This window comes from Somniosus microcephalus, chromosome 6 (genome assembly GCF_052327205.1).
Source record: "Somniosus microcephalus isolate GS21.2 chromosome 6, FLI_Smic_1.0, whole genome shotgun sequence".
Lineage (NCBI taxonomy): Eukaryota > Metazoa > Chordata > Chondrichthyes > Squaliformes > Somniosidae > Somniosus > Somniosus microcephalus.
In genome coordinates, this window is record NC_140992.1 from 101,985,243 (window position 1) to 102,008,436 (window position 23,194).

Below are 23,194 nucleotides of genomic sequence, written 5' to 3' on the forward strand. Positions count from 1 at the left end.
CATTTGTCATTCTTTGGTGCAGAAAATTTGGTGACAAACTCCATCACAAACAGAATAGGTTTGCTTTTAATTTAGTGACAAGTGTCCAGGATTTGGTAATGCCGCATACAGACAAACATTTTCAGTTACTTTATGAGCTTGAATTCTGGGTTTTGTTGTCAAGTACTATCATGATCCCTCATCTTGTTGATAAAATCATGAATAAACGACCCTCTGCCATCCTATCAAGTAACATGATGAATAAAAGTGCATTTTTTTGCTTCTGATTTTTCTCTCCTTTCCTGAAAGTGCCGAGTCCTTGTACAGTTCCACCAAGCACAGTACTGGCACTTCACCCAAGTGGCCAATCTTTGTGTGCAATCCTACACAGTCTTATCCTGTCCTCACCTGAAGTTCACCCACATGCATTTTCCAGGCACAGTAAACTCCCAAACACACGACCTTCACCGCCTAGAAGGACAAGGGCAGCAGGTGCAGGGGGACAACATCACCTCCAAGTCACACACCAAACAGACTTGGATATATATCGCCCTTTCTTCGTTGTCGCAGGGCCAATATCCTGGAACTCCCTACCTAACAGCACTGTGGGAGTGCCTTTACCCCACCGACTGCAACGGTTCAAGAAGGAGGCTCACCACCACCTTCTCAAGGGCAATTAGGGATGGGCAATAAATGCTGACCTTGATAGCAATGCCCAGATCCCAAGAACGAATAAAAAAAAAGATTGCAGTCAGGATTGAGAATCCTAGTTGACTGCCTTCCCTTTATAGCCCCGGTGCATTGAGAACACAGAGCAACACTCTAGTTGAGATCAGCTAACTTGCTGCGGACCGGGAACCAAACCTGCATCTTCTCGGTTTATATATCCACACAGCACAGCGCCTTTATCAGCTGAGCCATTCGGGAGGCAACATGGGAGAAGTAGTCAGCGGAAAAGGTGCTGCTGCACTGACTTCGTCTACAAACAGTCATTGAAATCTTCACTCATTCTATCTTCAAAAAAAATTGCCTGGGATTTCTGAACATTGTCCGTCTGATCTTCCGATGTAACTGTGGCGGACGAACGGTGGAATCCCCAGAGAAATGGCGAAAACGGCCATTTAAAAAGGTCCTGAGGGAGATCAGAAGAACCTGTGCAGAAATTCTACCCCAATATTTACATTTGATATCGTGCAAATAAACAGGCAAATACCCCTACAGCTAACTGTGCCTTTTCTGGGTAAGTGAATCAGTACTTGTTTTTATTTTAAAAGCGATACAAAATTGGAAGGGATGCAGATTTAATTTAGAATAATGCATCATTGTGTCTTGCGGTATTTGTCATACTTTGGTCACTGCCTATGAAAATTTGCTTTGTAAATCCAGCCGAATTATCCTTTCCATTGTGTTACTGCTGTGAAAGCTTGAGAAGAACATCCTCTGTCAGCTGCGCTAAAGATAGTAGTCACTTTGTGATGCAGCCTGGCTCAATCCACCGAGACAGGTTTTATTTCCCATTAGGTGGTTGACACAAAGGCAGGTCAGTCTATAACCTCAAAGTAAAATTCAGCATGACCCATACTGGCAGTAATAAACTGAAATAACCTGTTGAAAGCTAAATGAGATGTCACATAGGAAGCTCTATTTAATTATACCATTAGCAAAAAGACTGCAAGCTGCTGATAAATGGAAATTCATACATTTAGCTTAATCGCTTAGTCTGACTGTACAACGGGATTTGTAATACCTCGTTCATTCAAAGAATGCTTTATATTCATGGGGGAAGGCAGACTTTAAATGTTGAAGCAAAGTGCGTCAAAACGGTACGATCTAGTATTGCTCTCCCATTTTTTCCATAAGTTTGAATTCACACCCTCAAATTCATCTTCCATAGAGTACAGACAATCTGACTCCTGCTTAGTAAGGTATTTTGTGTTGATGGGCAAGTTTCTCTGGACATTCTAAATGATTGTCTTTCTCATTTCTTTTAAAAGACTGTCTCATAGAATATATTGGCCTGGAAAGAGAAGCGCGGAACAGGAAGTCTATGTGCAGAACAAGATGTAGTGTTTTTATTACATTGATTTTATTATTATAGATACATAGATACATAGAAGATAGGAGCAGGAGTAGGCCATTCGGCCCTTCGAGCCTGCTCCGCCATTCAATGAGATCATGGCTGATTATCCAAATTCAGTACCCGGTCCCTGCCTTCTCCCCATATCCCTTGATCCCTTTAGCCTTAAGAAATATATCCAACTCTTTCTTGAATATACTTAATGAACTGGCCTCCACCGCCCTCTGTGGCAGAGAATTCCACAGGTTCACCACTCTCTGGGTGAAGAAATTCCTCCTCATTTCAGTCCTAAATGGCTTACCCCTTATCCTTAGACTATGACCCCTGGTTCTGGACTCCCCGGCCATCAGAAACATCCTTCCTGCATCTAGTCTGTCCAGGCCTGACAGAATGTTATAGGTTTCGATGAGATCCCCTCTCAATCTTCTAAACTCCAGTGAGTATGAGCCCAATCGACACAATATCTCCTCATACGTCATTCCTGCCATCCCAGGTATCAGCCTGGTGAATCTTCGCTGCACTCCTTCCATGGCAAGAACGTCCTTCCTCAGGTAAGGCGACCAAAACTGCACACAATACTCAAGGTGTGGTCTCACCAAGGCCCTGTACAACTGCAGCAAGACATCCTTGTTCTTGTACTCGAACCGTCCTGCTACGAAGGCCAACATACCATTTGCCTTCTTAACCGCCTGCTGCACCTGCATGCTTACCTTCAGCGACTGGTGTACAAGAACACCCAGGTCTCTTTGCACTTCCCCTTCTCCCAATCTATTACCATTCAAATAATAATCTGCCTTCTGTTTTTGCCACCAAAGTGGATAACCTCACATTTATCCACATTATAGTGCATTTGCCATGTTTCTGCCCAATCACCCAACCTGTCCAAATCGTGCTGGAGTTTCACGACATCCTCCTCACAGCATATCCTCCCCCCCAGCTTTGTGTCATCTGCAAATTTGGAGATATTACATCCAATTTCCTCGTCCAGATCATTAATATATATTGTGAACAGCTGTGGTCCAAGGACCGATCCTTGCGGTACCCCACTAGTCACTGCCTGCCACTCAGAAAATGACCCGTTTATTCCAACTCTTTGCTTTGTGTCCGCCAACCAGTTCTCTATCCAAGTCAATACCTTGCCCCCAATCCCATGTGCCTTAATTTTGCACGCTAATCTCTTATGTGGGACCTTATCGAAAGCCTTCTGAAAGTCCAAATACACCACCTTTTCTCTACCACCTTTTTTGAATAGTGGGGTAAAATTAACTACCCGCCAATCTATGGGTACCGTTCCAGAGTCTATCGAGTTCTGGAAGATGACCAGCAATGCATCTACTATTTCTAGGGCCACTTCCTTAAGTACCCTGGGATGTAGATTATCAGGCCCTGGGGATTTATCGGCCTTCAGTCCCATCAATTTTCCTAACACCATTTCCCTACAAATACTGATTTCTTTCAGTTCCACCCTTTCATCAGACCCTATGTTCCCCGGCATCTCTGGGAGGTTATTTGTGTCCTCCTTTGTGAAGACAGAACCAAAATATGTATTTAGTTGGTCTGCCATTTCTTTGTTCCCCATTATAAATTCCCCCGATTCTGACTGCAAGGGATCTATGCTTGACCTCACCAATCTCTTTCTCTTCACATATCTATAAAAGCTCTTACAGGCAGTCTTTATGTTCTCTGCAAGCCTACTCTCATACTCTATTTTCCCTTTCCTAATTAATCCCTTTGTCCTCCTTTGTTGAATCCTAAACTGCTCCCAATCCTCAGGATTATTGCTTTTTCTGGCCAATTTATATGCCCTCTCCTTGGAGCTTATGCTATCCCTAATTTCCCTTGTTAGCCACGGTTGGGTCACCTTTTTTGTTTTATTTTTATGCCAAACTGGGATGAACAAATTCTGTAGTTCATCCATTCGGTCTTTGAATGTTTGCCATTGCCTATCCACCGTCAACCCTTTGAGTGGCATTCCCCAATCAATCCTACCCAACTCGCTCCTCAGACCATCATAGTTTCCTTTATTTAAATTGAGGACCCTAGTCTCCGAGTCAACTACTTCATTCTCCATCTTAATGAAGAACTCGATCATATTATGATCGCTCCGACCCAAAGGGCCTCTTACAACAAGATTGCTAATTAATCCTTTCTCGTTACATAATACCCAGTCTAAGATGGCCTGATCTCTGGTTGGTTCCTCGACATATTGGTCCAGGAAACCATCCCGTAAACACTCCAGGAATTCCTCCTCCACAGTATTGTTACTCATTTGGTTGGCCCAATCTATATGTAGATTAAAGTCACCCATGATGACTGCTGTGCCCTTATTGCATGCTTCTTTAATTTCTCTTTTTATGTCATCCCCAACCTCCACCTTACTGTTTGGAGGTCTATAAACCACTCCCACTAACGTTTTTTTCCCCTTAGTATTTCTCAATTCTACCCATGCAGATTCCACCTCATCAGAGCTAATATCCTTCAATACAATTGTGTTAATCCCTTCTTTAACCAGTAATGCTACCCCACCTCCCTTTCCTTTTTGCCTATCTTTCCTGAATATCGAATACCCCTGGATGTTGAGTTCCTAGTCCTGGCCTTCCTTGAGCCACGTTTCCGTAATCCCAAGCAAATCGTATTTGTTTACTTCTATTTGCGCAGCCAATTCATCCACCTTATTACAAATGCTCCTCGCATTAAGACACAAAGCCTTCAGGCTTGTTTTTTTAACGCTCTTAGACCTGTTAGAATTATTATTTACTGTGGCCATGTTTGATTTAAACCGTTGATTTCTCTGACTGCCACTTTTGTTTTTCTCCTTCCTATCTTTTGCTTTTATCCTTGTTTCCCTTTCCTCTGTCTCCCTGCTCAGGTTCCCAACCCCCTGCCATTTTAGTTTAAACCCTCCCCCACAGCACTAGCAAACACTCCCCCTAGGACATTGGTTCCAGCCCTGCCCAGGTGCAAACCGTCCGGTTTGAACTGGTCCCACCTCCCCCAGAACCGGTTCCAATGTCCCCGGAACTTTAATCCCTCCCCCGGCACCATTCCTCTAGCCACGTATTCATCTGAAGTATCCTTCTATTTCTACTCTGACTAGCACGTGGCACTGGTAGCAATCCTGAGATTACTACCTTTGAGGTCCTGTTTTTTAATTTATCTCCTAACTCCCTATACTCCGCTTTTAGGACCTCATCCCGCTTTTTACCTATATCGTTGGTGCCTATATGCACCACAACAACTGGCTGTTCACCCTCCCCTTCCAAGATGTTCTGGAGTTGCTCGGAGACATCCTTGACCCTTGCACCAGGGAGGCAACACACCATCCTGGAGTCTCGTTTGCGGCCGCAGAACCACCTATCTATTCCCCTTACAATTGAATCCCCTATTACTATAGCTCTATCCCTCTTATTCCTCCCATTCTGTGAAGCAGAGCCACCCCTGGTGCCAGGAAGTTGGCTGCTGCTGCCTTCCTCTGATAAGCCATCCCCCCCAACAGTACTCAAAGTGGTGTATCTGTTGGAGAGGGGGATGGCCACAGGGGACCCCTGCACTACCTGCCTGCGCCTAGTACTCTGCCTGTTGGTCACCCATTCCCTTTCTTCCTGTCCAACCTCTACCTGTGGTGTGTCCAACTCCGTAAATGTGCTATTCACATTGTCCTGAGCATTGTGAACACTCCAGTATGTGTCCAATCGCAGCTCCAGCGCCGCAATGCGGTCTGTCAGTAGCTGCAGCTGGACGCACTTCCTGCACATGTAGTTGTCAGGGACACAGGAAGTGTCCCTGAGTTCCCACATATCGCAGGAGGAGCAGATCACGGGGCTCGGCTGTCCTGCCATGACTTACCCTTTAATTAATTGAATTTAAATTAAATCAATCAATCCCACTAATTACACTACAGCTAACTGGTTTAGCAACAGTCCCTGCTACACCAGAGAGACCTTAGAAACTATAAACCAGAGTTAAAGTTTAAAAAAAAAGAAAAATACTCACCAACCAATCACTTACCTGCTTCCTGATGACGTCACACTTTGATTACTTTTTACCTCTCTCCCCTGCTGTTGAATTGGTATGCTGCTCCTGACTCACTGCCACCGGTTTGAACTGCCGCCGATTCTGTGTTCCCACACAGGCCCGCTCTAGTCGGGCTGCTCCTGACTCACTGCCGCCGGTGTAACTGCCGCCGATGCTGTGTTCCCACACAGGCCCGCTCTAGTCGGGCTGCTCCTGACTCACTGCCACCGGTGTAACTGCCGCCGATGCTGTGTTCCCACACAGGCCCGCTCTGGTTGGGCTGCTCGCTGACTCACTGCCGCCGGTGTAACTGCCGCCGATGCTGTGTTCCCACACAGGCCCGCTCTGGTTGGGCTGCTCGCTGACTCACTGCCGCCGGTGTAACTGCCGCCGATGCTGTGTTCCCACACAGGCCCGCTCTAGTCGGGCTGCTCGCTGACTCACTGCCGCCGGTGTAACTGCCGCCGATGCTGTGTTCCCACACAGGCCCGCTCTGGTCGGGCTGCTCGCTGACACACTGCTGCCGGTGTAACTGCCGCCGATGCTGTGTTACCACACAGGCCCGCTCTAGTCGGGCTGCACCTGACTCACTGCTACCAGTGGTGCTCCTGTGGTATTGCTCACAGCATGTTAAAGGCTGGACTATTTTATAAGTGACAGCAGCAACATTTCATGTAATAGAAAATAACAGCAAAAAAATGCTGGAAACACTCAGCAGGTCAGGCAGCATCTGTGGAGAGAGAAACAGAGTTCATGTTTCAGGTCGATGGCCTTTCGTCAGAACTGGAAGATTTGACGGTTTTTAAGCACGTGCAGAGCCAGGGAAAAAAAGGGGGAAGGAAAGAACAAAGGGAAAGGTCAAGTCAGTCAGATCAGCAAACTCACTTTCCTGCCCTGTGTGACTCAGTACAACACTTTTATCCACTGGTCTATGGGAGGAGTCTTACTGTAAAGGATTTTTATCCTAACCCAAATGATGTAACAATCATAGGATTACATTGCACAGAAACCGACCATTCGGCCCAACAAGTCTGTGCTGGCGTTTATTGCTCCACACGAGCCTCCTCCCACCCCTCTTCATGCAGCCCTGTCACAGAGCTTTCCCTTTGTTCTTTCCTTCCTGCTCCCCCCCCTTCCCTGCCTCTGTACTTGCTTATAAACTGTTATAGCTTGAACTTCTTACAGTTCTGACGAAAGGCCATCGACCTGAAACATGAACTCTGTTTCTCTCTCCACAGATGCTGCCTGACCTGCTGAGTGTTTCCAGCATTTTTCTGTTGTTATTCAGATTTTCAACACCCGCAGGATTTTGCTTTTGTATCGTGTAATACAGATTGCAGTATATAATGCACGCGTAGTACTCACAAAGCTACAGTGGCTCATTTGTTTTCTCTCTCTCCCATGGCCCAGGGGTACTGAGGCCAACATCTGCACCAACCCTTCCCCAGTCAGGCCAGCACACACAGGACAGACTTGGAATAAATTCGAGGACTTTCTTGATCTGTGTGGCTCAGTACAACATTTTAATCCACTGGGAGGAGTCCTACTGTAAAAGATTTTTATCCCAACCCAAAGGATGTAACAATCATAGAATTACATAGAATCTACAGCACAGAAACTGGTCTATGCCTGCATTTATGCTCCACACGAGCCTCCTCGCACTCCTCTTCATCTAACCCAATCAGCATATCCTTCTAAATTGCAATCCAACGTAGAAAATGAATATCTCCTGAAAAGCTGAACCCTGAAAGTGCATTTTTGTTTTTATTTTAAAGCTTGTTCCTGTGTCTATGGGGCTTTTACGTTTGGAACTTTTAAAGTTCAGATTGCAGAACCTGCGCCTCCCACACCCGCCGCGTTTACATTGCTAAAACCCGCTCTCTTATCCTGCCGTCAGAATTGTAGACACATATCTTTGTGCAAGTGTAGAAGCGTGACATGTAAAAGCACATTGTAACTGTTGAGTCTGTGTTTTCAAATGCAGTTATACTGAATAACGGGACACAGACTACAGAAGTAAGTAAACAGGTCTTTAGTGATTGAGGGTCAGGGCTGAACTGAGATACACTTTGCTCCGCAGGGTTTATATACCGGTGTGGTCACCACCGGTACTACAATGTACAGGAGCCATCAAAAAGTAGTCCATTGCCTTAAGGTATCCTCTTAAGGTAGTACAGGTTACATACACTACAGTAACAGAACAGGTATGGTGAAGTTTTCACCTTCGCGTCACAGACAGAAACTTGCTCAAATGCTTGCATTCTGCTGAGTTGAGGAGAGACGCTTCCCCCCCGCCCCCCTCATTAATATTGATGATGGCGCACAAGAGGAACATGATGTCAATCCAGCTCAAATGCATTCACAATAGATTGGCAAAAGGACCTAGAATAAGATTTAATTGCAACCGCAGGCAGTCAGATAATGGTAGCAGAGATGCGAGCAGAGTCTGGAAAATGGAATCTAATTTATATCTTTCCAAAGAAAATTATATGCTTGTTTTTTCTTTTAGTGTAATTGACGAATTTCAGGCGATCTCCCTGACCCCTGCACACAGTCTGACTATGCCAAGGATAGAACTTGAAAGCAAATGTGAATTAGAAAAATGAGCAGTCGTTTAGATTCATGTGGTACAAATGTTGACGTTTGACAATTGTGACACACACTCAGTCTCCTGATATTTTGCTTTGTGATATTGACATGAAGTGGTATCCCATCGATAATACGTGGGAGAGTTGGAAGAAAATTGGATGGCTGTGCAATAATCTGTGGTATTTCCTACTTAAGCAACCAAGGTTCTGATGCAACTCCTGGTACATCACTTCCTGTTTACCACAGGAAGTGCTTTCTACAGTGGGATATTTGACTCCCAGCCAGGTGGTCCACGTTCAAGTCTCCATATTACCCCAATTCCAGCAAGTTGATTCTGGCGGGAGCCTTGGTGAACCTATTTCCTGACCCAGGCCAAAATGGGAGCAGGCCAGACCTCAGCGGTAACATGGCACCGAGTCTTGTTTAGTGATTTTGATCTCGCTACTGCCCCATTTCCATCCAAAGAAGTAGTGGTAGGGAGATCAAAATCAGCACCTATTTGTTGAGGGGGTGGTTGGGGCATGATCCAGGTTTTTAAAATAAATATGCTGTAGACCTAAGGAGGCAAATTGAATTGGATTGCAAGTACAGAAAATTTAAATTAACCAACTTCAACAAGACAAAAGATCAGAAGAATTCACCCTTTCCCCTTGAGTGATGGGATCTGTGGAACATACAACTAGTAAACGTTGTTCAACAACAACAACGGCTTGCATTTATATAGCACCTTAACATAGTAAAATGTCCCAAGTCACTTTGCAGGAGCAAAATCATACAAAAAAAAATTGACACCGAGCCAAAGAAGGAGACATTAGGACAGGTGAATAAAAGCTTGGTCAAAGAGGTACATTTTAAGGAGTGTTGGTTAAATCCGTCAAAAAGGAGCTGACAAATATCTGGTTAAGAATGACACTGTAGGTTATTGGGACATACACAAGATACCAATAGATAATGTAGGTCCATCTCAGTTTCTCCATCTAGAATTATGTCTAACTATATCTTGAACTAAGGTTTCTTTCCTCCACTGTCCTGGTGGAAATGCTGTCGATCAAGAAATTCTTTCTCACATTGGTCCTAAAATGCCCTTTCACCTGTTTTACCCGGTGCCCCCTTGTTCTAATGCCTTATCTTACCTTGAAGTAGTGATCTGGATTTATCTTATCTATACCATTTTATTATTTTGTATATTTCTATAAGATGATCTCACAGTCTTTTCCTTCAAGGTTAACAAGCCCCAGTTTCTCCAATCCACAAAACTCACTCCTTTGATGCCACAGATTAGCTTTCCGGCTCTTTTCCACACTGGCTCTCTAGCTGTATAGCTGTAACTCTTATGCCATATCCACCTCACTGCGAGGAATTCACAGCAAAAAGCAGCAGCAACAACAACTTGTATTTACATTGTATCTTTTTTTTTATGTATAAAACATCCCAAGGCATTTCACAGGAGCGTTATCAAACAAAATTTGACACCGAGCCACAAAAAGAAATATTAAGGCAGATGATGAGGTAGGTTTTAAGGAGCGTCTTAGAGGAGGAAAGAGAAGTAGAGAGGCGGATAAGTTTATGGAGTGAATTCCAGAGCTTAGGGCTTTGGCAGCTGAAGGCATGGCCACCAGTGGTGGAGTGATTAAAATCAGGAATGCCCAAGAGGCCAGAATTGGAGGAGCGCAAATATCTCTGAGGATTGTGGGGCTGGAGGAGATTACAGAGATAAGGAGAAGTGAGGCCACGGAAGGATTTGAAAACAAGGATGAAAATTTTAAAATCAAGGCATTGCTTAACCAGGAGTTAGGACATGGGCAGCAGAGTTTTGGATGACCTTAAGTTTACGGAGGGTAGAACGTGTCGAGGGTTTCAGCAGCAGGCAAACAATGATGTGTGCACAAGCTTGCGTTACGTAGTTGCTCGAAAGCTACTAAGTACACCTTATATTTCTGGCTATCGGTCGTTGGTCATTTGCTGAAGCAGGTCTGTACAACCCAGTGACTGGGAAACCACTTCACTGGCCTCTCTGGGTGGACTGCACGTTTGGTCTGCCTGGCCCAAATAAAATGCCCTTTGGCATTAGCCACCTGTGGTACCGCCGCATTTGGAGGCATCACTATAAGCCACCTCTCAAGGTACTGCCAGAGCCTGGCGAGCTGCCCCATGTACAGCACTGACGCCAAGCTGTTAGCGGTAACTCTGTATATAACAATCCCTATTCATTCATATAGGGCTAGTTACAGATGATTTAAGAACAGCTAAAAAAAGGCATAGAAAAATAAAATTTAATTAAAAAAATCTAATTCCATCAGAGTTGAAATGAAATTCATGAAAACTTAAGATTTTGCGTGTACTCAAAGTTTTTAAAAATTCATAAACTATATCTGAATATAATCACAAATTTCTACTAATTTTCTTTCATTTAATTAAATTATGTTAACAGAGAACTATTTACATCTGAAATATTTATTTATGGCATATGATGGTGATAAACCAGCAGCTTTATAGTGAGTCTTTCATTATCTGTTTGTCTTTTTCTTTAAAAGAAGCATGTATGCACCAGTGGTGTTAGTGAATTGTACCGCGCCACTAATACAGTCGACTGATGGGCAAATTAATCAGAGAGCCCGGGCATGCGTAACTGTAAGGAGCGGATTAATCAAAATGAGCAACATAATCTTCATTTAATGAGCTGAGGAAATCACAGTTCGTAAAGTATTCCGGTTTATTTGGCTGAAAGAAACTCTTGAATAACGAAGGGGGGGGGAGGCGGTGGGAGGAAGGAAAGTCGAAAGCACAGAATGGAAGACCGTATATGTGTGTGTTTTCAAAATATCTGCCTTTCTGTTTTGACCTAGTTTTACAAAAGTACTCCAGCCTTTGGGAAGAGTTTTAGATTTTTTTTTGGTCTCAAAAAGGCAGACTCCATATGGCACTGTAGTTTTTCGCACCAGTGCCATCTTGCCACTTGCTATCTGTATATATGTTTGGACGTTCAAGCAGTTAACATTTAACTCATTAGCTCTTTTAGCAGAGGGTTATGAATCTTTGGAATTCTCGACCCCAGAGAGCTGCGGATGCTCAGTCATTGAGTATATTCTAGGCTGAGATCGATAGATTTTTGGACTCTAAAGGAATCAAGGGATATGTGGATCAGGCGGGAAAGTGGAGTTGAGGCAGAAGATCAGCCATGATCCTATTGATTGGCGGAACAGGCTCGAGGGGCCATATGGCCAACTCCTGACCCTAGTTGAAGAGAAAATAACACTGCAAATGCTGGTAACCAGAAATAAAAACAGAAAATGCTGCAAAGACGAAAGGCGTTTCAGATGTTCGGACAAGGAATGGACCCAAACTGTTAATCAGTCACTGCTCTTTTCAGATACTGACTGAACTGCTGTGTATTTCTGGCATTTTTTGTTATGTTAAGATCTTCAAAATAAACACAGTTCCATCTCTTTTTAGGTGTTTAAATCTGTGTTACTTTTGCCCCCTGAGCTTGGATTTCGTACTTGTGATTGCTACCAGTTTGGAGTCAGCTCTTTGGGGGGAATTTTAGCACGCAAAAGCAGGTGGGTTGGGAACAGGTGGGGGGGTGAAAATTTAAAAAATCTGAACCCCAATCCCAACCCCAAGCCGTCCACTTCTGGGTTTTACGGAGGCGGGACAAGGGGCATACACCCAACCTGCTCCCAGGAGGCCGGTTGGCAATTTAATATTTTAATGAGGCTGGCAGACTCCGATTTACCCTGCTTTGCAGGTTTTACATTGGCCGGCTGGGTACCCCAGGCCTCGGGAAACCTGACAGCTGAAGTGAGGCGAGGACAGCTTCAGGAGGAGGTAAGTGCCTTCGCAGCACTACTTGTGGCCTAGGAAGAGCAGAAGTGCTTCCCCCCGCCCCCGCCCCCCCCAAAGCTCCCCCTATTACCCCCCATACAAAGGCCCCCAGTGTGTGGGATTGGACCCCCCCAGGATCAGACACCTCCCCCTCGGGATCGGGGATCGGACCTACCTGGTCCTGCAGCCTCCTCCGGATTACTCCCAGCCCGACTGGAAATCAAGCCTGTCAATCAGGGTGGGGAACCTGTCAGGGCCAAAAGACGCACGCTGAAACTCCGCCCCTCCTGCCTACGTAACCCGCCCCTGTTAATATCCAGGCCTTTTTCCTTGTCTTAGTAATTAGCTACAGTTCTCTAATGTAAAAGCAGCTTAACAGTATAGACTGTGTACAGAAAGCTTTCTACCATGGGAGGGAACCTTTGCCTTTTACATGTAACTTGCCACAATCAATATGTTGAACATGTTATGATGATAGGAAAATCCTCATCTTTACAACTGAGGCTTAAAATTACCCTTAGAGAGGGCCAGCAGTTTTGAAGTAGACTTGCTTTTATGTAAATGAACTATATCAATCAGTGCGAGGAGATAGGGCAGATCACAAAGCGGAGGAGGACACACCTATGGGTTTAGACTTGGCTTTTGGACTGTCCGTGGTGGACTGTGGCAAGTTACATGTAAAACAAATGTGGCAACCAGTGTGAGCACAGCAAGGTCCCACAAATAGTAATGAGATAAACGACCAGTTAATTTGTTTTTGTGGTGTGGTTAAGTGAGGTCAGAGGCTAGGTATTCTGCAGCGAGTGTCTCACCTCCTGACTCCCCAAAGTCTTTCCACCATCTACAAGACAAAAGTAAGGAGTGTGATGGAATACTGTCCACTTGCCTGGATCAGTGCAGCTTCAACAAGACTCAAGACGCTCGACACCATCCAGGACAAAGCAGCCCGCTTGATTGGCACCCCATCCACCACCTTAAACATTCACTCCCTCCACCACCGGCGCACCGTGGCTGCAGTGTGTACCACCTATAAGATGCACTGCAGCAACTCGCCAAGGCTTCTTCGGCAGCACCTCCCAACCCATGACCTCTACCAGCTAGAAGGACAAGGGCAGCAGGTGCATGGGAACACCATCACCTCCAAGTTCTCCTCCAACTCACACACCATCCTGTCTTGGAAGTATATCACCATTCCTTCATCGTCGCTGGGTCAAAATCCTGGGACTCCCTACCTAACAGCACTGTGGGAGTACCTTCACCACACGGACTGCAGCGGTTCAAGAAGGCGGCTCACCACCACCTTCTCAAGGGTAATTAGGGATGGGCAATAAATGCTGGCCTTGCCAGCGATGCCCACAACCCACAAACAATTAAAAATAAAGAATGTTGGCCAGAACACCGGGAGAACTCCCTGCTTTTATTTGTTTTTAAGATTTAAGTTTATTAACGGGCAGGTTGGGCCTCAGTTTAAAATCTCATCCTCCGACAATGCAGCACTCCCTCAGAACTGCACTGAAGTGTAATCATAGAATGTGTGCTCAAGTCCAGGAGTGGGGCTTGAATCCACAATCTTCTGACTCAAGAGGCAAGAGTACTAGCCCTGAGCCAAGCTTGTACCTGTGTGTCTTTAAAAGTGCTCTTGTAACCCATCTCAACCACAGTCCCCAAGTTGTGAACAAAGCATTGTGACTGCCTTGTTCTGGTACCCTCCTCCTTCCATGTATGTATTTAATGCAGCAGAAGGCCAATCTTTTTGATGAAGCCACTGAAAGAAGGGGTTAAAATCAAATCATGCCATGTGTAAAACCTAGTTGTGAGGTCACTCCTCCAGTATCGGACTGGTTTTAGGATGAATGATTATCTCCTGGATTTCTCCTCTTAAGCCATTTTTTTGTTGCAAATCTTCATGTGGAAAATCCTCAAAAATACTATAATTACCCAGGCACAAGGGAGAGCGGAGGGGATTAGAATGTCTGCCAAGAGAATGGTATGAAGCTACAGGATCCCCTCCCCACAGTGCCTGGAGCCAAGGAAAAGCCAACGGCCTTTGAGACCATTTTGTTCTATTCTTAAGTTAGTGAGAGTTTATCTTCGCTTTGGCCCAGAAATCTTCTGTTGTTGTGCCGCTGTACTGCCAGTATTTTCTCTGCAAATACACCGCACACAGCAGAGGTTACAGCAGATATCTAATCAGCTTTGTTGACTGCCTACTCCTGGAGGGATTTAGATTTCTTAGCTCATTCATTGGAGTCTTGGCCTCTGAATCATTTTACTTTGGTGCTTCTGATGGCACTGGTGAAGTCCTCTGAAGGAATAGTAGGACATCTGTATCTCTGTAATAAATCCTTCTAGGCTCTTTGTTCTTCCTCAATGATTGGAGGCTCATTGCAGATCCAATTGATAATCCGCAGAACCTTCTAGTCAGCTATACGTTTGATATGAATTGCATGCCTTCAGAAAAATTACAATGTTTTTATACGGTATTAATTCCTACTTGGCACAGTCGTGTCCAATAACAGACCACTGTTTCTATTGGCTAGGGTTGAAAGTTAGGCTCAATAAAGATACGACTGATCTCGTAGCTACTTGTAATACATCATGACGGCTGTTAAAGCCAAAGCCAAGACTATTCGAACCTACTCTTCTATTTAGACTGCGATTTCTAGAACATTCACATATTCCATATTTGACAAGTGTTTCCAGCCCCCATTTGCACTGTTCGTGATGGTGGATCGGAAACAGCCAATCTTTCAGACACTCCACAAGCAGCACGAACAGAGTTTGCAAAAACTCAATCTCTGTGCAACAAATGGATGTTTGGCTGCTATCCAATATAAATAAGGTGGCTTACAGAGTTCTGGTAGCCAAGGCAAACAATCACTTCTGTACAATATAAATGTGGTTATAGTCTAGATTGGAATTTGAACTCTGATCAGCCAGTTAGGGGTCTATTGATGCTATAGCTGCCAAGGCTTCATCATCTGGTTTTAATATTATACCCTGGTGACCAAAAGCACACGGAAGGCAATTCTAAATGCTCATTGACTTGGTTCTTAGTCATGTACTCCATTTGAAGTTTGTTAAAGGGAGTGACTGACAACAATATTTTTTGGCTTTCAAATCATAAATTTTGCTTACAATATAAGCATAGATAACTTGATAACATCTGGTGTGGTAGCATTGCGAGAGTCTTATCATCATCCTTTTAGGCAGGCTGTATTTAAAGAGACCAAAGTAATTATCTGAAAGGATCTGCACAGTCTCTCAGCTGACAGCCATCTTGGAGAGCATGGTTCCTCCGATGTCTAGCTGTTATGAGAGTCACTGGACTGATCCCTAGCATCTGAGGATTGAGTTAATACTGGAAAAGCTTGGGCTTTTCAGGCTAGCAAAAGATAGTGGCCTAGAAATTCACTGGCCTTAGCGCCGCTTTTGAGGCGCTAGAGGGCCTAGCGCCGAAGTTATGGCCAGTTTAGAAATTGACAGGGGCCCTAAATCGGCGTTAGGCCGGTAGCGCTGCGCCGGCACCGATGACGTCATCGGTGTGCGCAGCGTCCCGGTTGCCATGGTAACCCGCCCGAACTCGGAAATTGAGTTGCGGCCGCCTCGCCCGTGGCAGCCGCAAGCAACGTTCTGGCAGAGGTGCCTTACAGAACTTTGCGCCGGCGCATTAAAGGCCCCGCGGCGGCCGGCCGCTTTCCCGCCGGCCGCCTGGCCGCAGCTCCCTCCCCGGACTTCCCCCCGCCCCCCCCCGGAACAGAAGCAAGCCCGGCACTTGTCCGAGGTGCCGGGCTCATTTTTAAAAAGATTATCGCGGGCCGCGGCCGGGTGCAGGCAGCTCCTCCTTAACGGAAGGAGGAGGCCTGCACTTCCCGAGCCTGCCGCACCGCAGCGGGCGCCGCAGCGCCGGAATAGCGCCGCAATGCGGCGCGTGGCGCCAGTTTTGAGGCGATGAGACCCCTCAGTAGCGCCGGCAGCCGTTTGGGCGCGGCGCTACTGAATTTTTGGCGCGCGCAGGGGGACTTAGCGCCGGCACTAACTTCCGGCGCTAAAGCCCTCGCTGCGCCAAAACCGAATTTCTAGGCCAGTGAATGGTGTAGAAAAGGCAAATGTGGAAAACCACTTCAAATCAAACCATAACTGTAGGTCAAGGCGCTCAGGTTCAAACTTATGAAAGACAAATTTATGACTGTCAAGAAATTCTTCATACAATGATCAACATATTGAATGAACTTCTGAGTAGAGTAGTGTAAACAAAAAACGGGAATCATTTAAAACAGTTGGATATTGTGATACGAAGACTGTAGGTTTCTTCTGAATACATGAGCAAAGGTGCGTCAAATGCTCTTTCTCTACCTTATGATCGATTGCTCAGCTACTCCCTCTTTTTAACGGCTTAAGCCTCACTCCAGAGACTTGAGCACATAATCTAGGCTGACTCTCCAGTGCAGTGCTGAGGGAGTGCTGCACTGTTGAAGGTGCCGTCTTTTGGATGAAACGTTAAACCGAGGCCCCGTCTGCTCTCTCAGGTGGAGGTAAAAGATCCCATGGCACTACTTCGAAGAAGAGCAGGGGAGTTATCCTCGGTGTCTTGGGCAATATTTATCCCTCCGTCAACATCACTAAAACAAATTATCTGGTCATTATCTCATTGCTCTTTGCGAGACCTTGCTGTGTGCAAATTGGTTGCCGCGTTTCCTACATTACAACAGTGACTACCCTTCAAAAGTACTTCATTGGCTGTAAAGCGTTTTGGGATGGTCTGAGGTCGTGAAATACGTTATATAAATGCAACCTCTTTCATTTTTTTGGATAGCAATGTCCCTTTAAACTAGAACGATGGAACAGGCACCGAGAGAAAAGGAAAGAAAAAGTTGTTGCCGAACTCCAGACAGACAGCTTGCCTGACTGTGCCAACTCTCACTAAATTATGTAGTAAGAGGTTATATTCTAAAGAGGGAACAGATTTATGAAATTGACACATTCTCTTTAACTCCTAATGAATATTAAAAAGCTCGTGGATATAGAATGAGTGAACCCTGTGCTGGTAGGAATCTTTTCTGAGAGCAGACCAATGGTATTCGCAGTGATGTAACAGACTTCATTCCAGCTGTCGTTTATTTTTCACTGATTTGTTGCATTTATTATGTACTTTTCTGAACTATTTTAGTGGGCTCATGTGTTTAATTGTATTGATTGACTAGGAATACAAAGGACAGATGCTCAGGAATGTGATTTTTTTTTCAAAAACACAAATTCTAAAAAAAGTTCACTCTGTGAGAAATAAAAAGCTTCAATAAGAGCTGTAATTCTGAGTTTATTTCACCACCGGATTTGCAAGTTGCTAGTTTTTCCACACGTACTGTGTGCACCATCTTTCCTTTGCATTCCTGCAGCAATCCAGCAGATTTATGGTTGTGCTAGCATTCCCTTGTGTTTCCCAGTAAAACATCTTCATCCTGAGCAGAGTGCCTGAATGCCTGAAAATACAGGTGGCACTGGAACAACTGGACACCAACCGCATTCGCTAAAAATACCAACCAAGAATCCACAAGAGGGTTTAGACTATCTGAATATGCATAAAGGGCCACATCTTCCTCGTTTTATGAATAAAGTCCCGTCATTGGGGCCGTGCCTTCAGCCGCCTAGGCCCTAAGCTCTGGAATTGCCTTCCTATAGCTCTCCGACTCTTGCTCCTCCCTTAAGACGCTGCTTAAAATCTAGCTCTTTGACCTAGCTTTTGGTCACCTGCCCTAATGTCTCCTTCTTTGGCTCGGTATCAATTTTTTTGTCCGCTTACATACCTCTCAAGCACCTGCGAAAGTTTTACTACGTTAAAGGCGCTCCACAAATATAAATTGTTGTTGCTGTAACAGTGTGTTAATATAGGTTAACATTCTTTGCTCAAAGCTTGCTAGGGCTTCATTGAGTTGTGGCCCTATTGAATCACATTGCGGATTCTGTGTGCGTCATCCTTTGCCACGAGAGTGTCTCGAGTAAAGAAAGAACTTGCATTTATTGGGCACCTTTCACCACCTCAGGACATACCCAAAGCAATTCACAGCCAACAAACTACTTCTGAAGTGTAGTCACAGTTGTAATGTAGGGAGAGGCAGCAGCAGCCAATTTGTGCACAGCAAGATCCCACAAACCAAATGAGATAAAGTTAGCAGATCATCTGTTTGGGGGAGAAATGTTGGCCAGGAGCCGGGAGTACTCCCCTGTTCTTCTTTGAGTAGTGCCAATGACTCTTTTATATCCACTTAGGAGGACAGACTGGGCCTCACTTTAACCTACCATCTGAAAAACTGCACGTTGGACAGTTCAGCAGAGCCTCAGTAATGCACTGAAGTGTTGGTGCATTAGAGCAGGGACTTCTCCTGGTGTCTCGGCCACCATTCCTTTCTTAACCGACACCACCAAAAACAAATGAACTGCCATTTTTTTCAGTGCCGTTTCTCGTGTGCAAAATGACAGCTGCAAATGCCAAAGTATCACTAACTGTAAAATGTAATTCTCTCCACGTGAAATGCTTTGGGATATTTGAGAGATGCGAGAAGGTGTACATATGTGGACCAGCAAGGATAAAGTAACGATGCTTAATGCAGTCACACTCCAAAACCCCAGCGTGCTATTTTTAAGGCAGCTGTTAACCCATTTATTTTAAATAGGTTAATGTCTGGCTAAAAACAGAACATAGAAGAATGCAGTATGAGCATATTAAACATATTAAGACTGAGAGGGTGGGCAGCGATTGGTAGAGGGGGGCAATCAGGAGGGTCGGTAGCGGTGGCCGGGATTGGGGAGGTTGGTAGCAGCACTCGGAGGCTCGAGGTCACGATTGGGAGACTTCAAGGTCACTATCAGAATTGCGGAGGGTTGGGTGGAGGTGAATGGTAACCACCAGCAGCCTGTGGTTTTAATGTGGGGTTGGGAGGAGCACTCCTGCTCTTCCCAACTTCACATTTACCAAAGTAATTTTAACAAACCTACTTTTTTGGTGGCGGCCTGTGGCGGTTCATTTACAGACTGCCTGTTAGGCCACATTGTAGACCTGGTTTTCCTGAATGTAGCCAGCACTGGCTGCCTCAGGGCAAACCAGTATTGCAGACGGGGCTTCAAACAGGCTTTTGGGCCCTTATTTGCATCAGCAAAGTGTCTAATGCCTGTTCTTGCACTCCTATATTTTGCCTACACTTCCAGCTGGTGCACTTCTTTCCTGCCATATTGGAGGCTTAGGCTCCGTTTAATGCCTGAACAATGGGTGTAGTGCCATCGATTTTCCAGGCCCGTATATCTGTCACATCTGTCTGTATGCAAACTTATTTCTGGTGTCACACTTCAACAAATGTATTTAACAAAGAACAAAAACCAATCAACTGAGAAACAACCCTACCAACAAAAAATAACTCAAAGAGGAATCAGAATATTTGTAACTCTTAACAGATATTAGCAATTACACATACAAAAAAGAAAGCCATTCTGACCTATAACTGACTTGAGCCCTGATTTTAAGAATGCAAAGCGATTGCACATTATAGCCGGAAAGATACCCACACCTATACTTTAGCAGCAGAAAAGTACGCTGTGCATTTTTTTTCTTCTAATACTCCTGTGACGCGCCTTGGGATGTTTTACTACATTAAAGGCGCTAGGTAAATACAAGTTGTTGTTATTATAATAGTCCTTTTCGAGATGAAGCATTTTCTATCTTACCATGAGCACAGGCACGGGAGTTCTGCTGGTGTTGGACTACAAGCCTAGTAACCTAGCGTACGTCAGTAACATTTTAGAAGTCGCACTTCAAGTATCAAAAGTATGAAACAAAAGAGGAAGGAAAAAAAGGGCCAGACCTAGGAATTCACAAGCGCTCGACAATCTGCAATCTTCCCTCACCAACAGTAATTAATCTCTAACTGATCTCAGGATATGCCTATTTACTGAAATGAAGGAGCAGGCTATATTAAACTCAGTTACTCATTAGAAAACTAATACCTAATGAATACCTAGGGCAGCACTGTGGCATAGTGGTTAGCACTGTTGCCTCACAGCGCCAGGGACCCGGGTTCAAATCCAGCCTCGGGTGACTGTCTGTGTGGAGTTTGCACATTCTCCCCGTGTTTGCATGGGTTTCCTCCGGGTGCTCCGGTTTCCTCCCACAGTCCAAAGATGTGCAGGTTAGGTTGATTGGCCATGATAAAAATTGGCCCTTAGTGTTAGGGGGGATTAAATACGTGGGGTTACGGGGATAGGGCTTGGGTGACATGGCTGTCAGTGTAGGGACCGTGTGCTAGGTTTTGGATGATCAGCCATGATCTCATTGAATGGCAGAGCAGGCTCGAAGGGCCAAATGACCTACTCCTGCTCCTATGTTTCTATGAATACATTGTATAACGCTCTAGTCATTATTAAACAATGTACTCCGACATACAGTGAGCAACACCGTTGGACATTTGCCAGTTGATACAAATTAATAAAAATGTATTTTAAAATATCATCTGTTTTCCATGTGAGGAATTAGATTACCATCTAAGAGAAAATGTAAAGGAAATTGTTTATAAAGTTTTTTATGGTCTGTACATGGAATCTATGTTTACAGCTTTATTCATTCGATTTGCTTTTCTCTCCCCCCCCCCCCGCCTCCCGATATTAGAGCCTCCCACAGCACCGGAAAATCCCATATCCACGACAAATGAGACCTCCATCATCCTAGAATGGAGCCCACCCAGGGACAGCGGTGGCAGGAATGACATTACGTACAATGTTCACTGCAGGAAGTGTGTGGGGGACACCAGGAAGTGCAGCCTCTGTGGGAGTGGCCTCCATTTCATCCCCCGTCAGTTTGGATTAACATATACCAAAGTTTTCGTTACTGATCTGCTGCCTCATACTAATTACACCTTTGACCTTGAGGCTTTGAATGGTGTATCTGAGCTGAGCCCCAGCCCTAAGCAGTACGTCTCTATCAATGTCACGACCAGCCAGGCAGGTAAGCAAATCTCTACTGTTCCCTGTTGCCAGCTGTGAGACATCACTTGAAACCAGGTTGCCACGGACAACAATCTGTTAATTGCAGGAACGCGTTGCTTTGAAATGTGTCATTTCTGAGAATGGGAGTTTGTTGGGAGTCATTAATTATGGAAAGGAAGAGGCTAGCTCCTTTTTTTGTTAAAGGAGACATTTTGGGCCCTTGCTTTCAAAAAAACAAGTATGATATCAATATTCCATTATATTGCATCACAGAAACAAAAATATTAGAATGGGATTTCCCTTCATATTTTAGACAGTGTTATGGGGCTACTCAGGAGATAATTCCACCCAGCCCCACACCCATTTTCTCCTTTCCTCTCTTGAATATGCTGATTATATTGGGTTTGGTACCCTAAGGAGGCGATTTTGCCGGCGCTCAGGGTCGGGTTTTGAGGCGGGACTGCTGGCAAAATCAAAAGGATTGGCAGCGGGTCCCGAACCCACCTCCAATCAATCTTCCCGGGAGTCGGGTCCCCGATTTGCGCAGGGACCCGACTCCTAGCGGCGGGAAGAGGATTATAGCCACTTTACTGCTTGTTACCAGGTAGTTAACAGGCAGTTAAGAGGCTTTTTCCAATTTTGACACTTCTACTGCGGGCTTCCCGATGTCGGGAAAACCCGCCAGGGTAAGTGTGGTGTGCTATGGGTCGACTGTAATGTTTGTGTATAGATGACAGCTGCAGAAGTGGTGTGAAGGATCCAATGGGTCACTGGTGAGTTGCAGAGGTAAGAAAATGTTGGGAAAGTCATTTTTAATGTGTTTTAAATTTTCTGTATCTGACAAGCTTTGAAGTGTTTGTATAGTCCCACCTCATTGGGAGAACCTCTCTCACCAGTGACATAAGAAATAGGAGCAGGAGTAGGCCAATCGGCCCCTCGAGCCCGCTCCACCACCCAATAAGATCATGGCCGATCTGATCCTAACCTCAAATCTTCTATCACTCTGCATCCACCCAAACCCATGTGATCTCCCGGGAGAGGCGAAAAACCAGATAAAGACCCAATGGCCAATTTGGGAGAAAAAAATCTGGGAAATTCCTCTCCGACCCATCTAGGCGATCGAAATTCTTCCAGGAGATCACTCTGTCCCTATATTTTCTACAGTACTTACCTTCTGTAAAGGCGATCTCCACCCCAGCCAGGAACAGGAATAAAACCATCTCCTGAAATCTAACACAGAATTAGAACACAGTAGGAGCAGAACCAGGCTACACGGCCCCTGGGCCCACTCCACCACCCACAGGGCCATGACCATTCCGAACCTAGACTCATGTCCAATTTCCTGCCCGCTCCCCGTAACCCTTAATTCCCTTTACTTCTAGGAAACTATCTATTTCTGTTTTAAATTTATTTAATGATGTAGCTTCCACAGCTTTCTGGGGCAGCAAATTCCACAAACCTACCACCCTCTGAGTGAAGAAGTTTCTCCTCATCTCAGTTTTGAAAGAGCAGCCCCTTATTCTAAGATTATGCCCGCTAGTTCTAGTTTCACCCTTCATTGGGAACATCCTCACCGCATCCACCAGATCAAGCCCCTTCACAATCTTATATGTTTCAATAAGATCGCCTCTCATTCTTCTGAACTCCAATGAGTAGAGTCCCAATCTACTCAACCTCTCCTCATATGACCACCCCCTCATCCCCGGGATTAACCGAGTGAACCTTCTTTGTACTGACTCG

The 23,194-nt window shown here is 45.1% G+C and overlaps 1 protein-coding gene across 1 annotated transcript in view; it reads left to right on the forward strand.

Moving 5' to 3' along the window:
• Positions 1–23,194, forward strand: part of LOC147115965 (ephrin type-A receptor 3-like) — a 441,173-nt gene that overhangs the window by 266,381 nt on the left and 151,598 nt on the right. Inside the window, exon 5 of the mRNA XM_085990636.1 lies at positions 21,138–21,473. Within this exon, the coding sequence (XP_085846762.1) occupies positions 21,138–21,473 (336 nt within the window). The remainder of the gene's footprint in view (positions 1–21,137; positions 21,474–23,194) is intronic.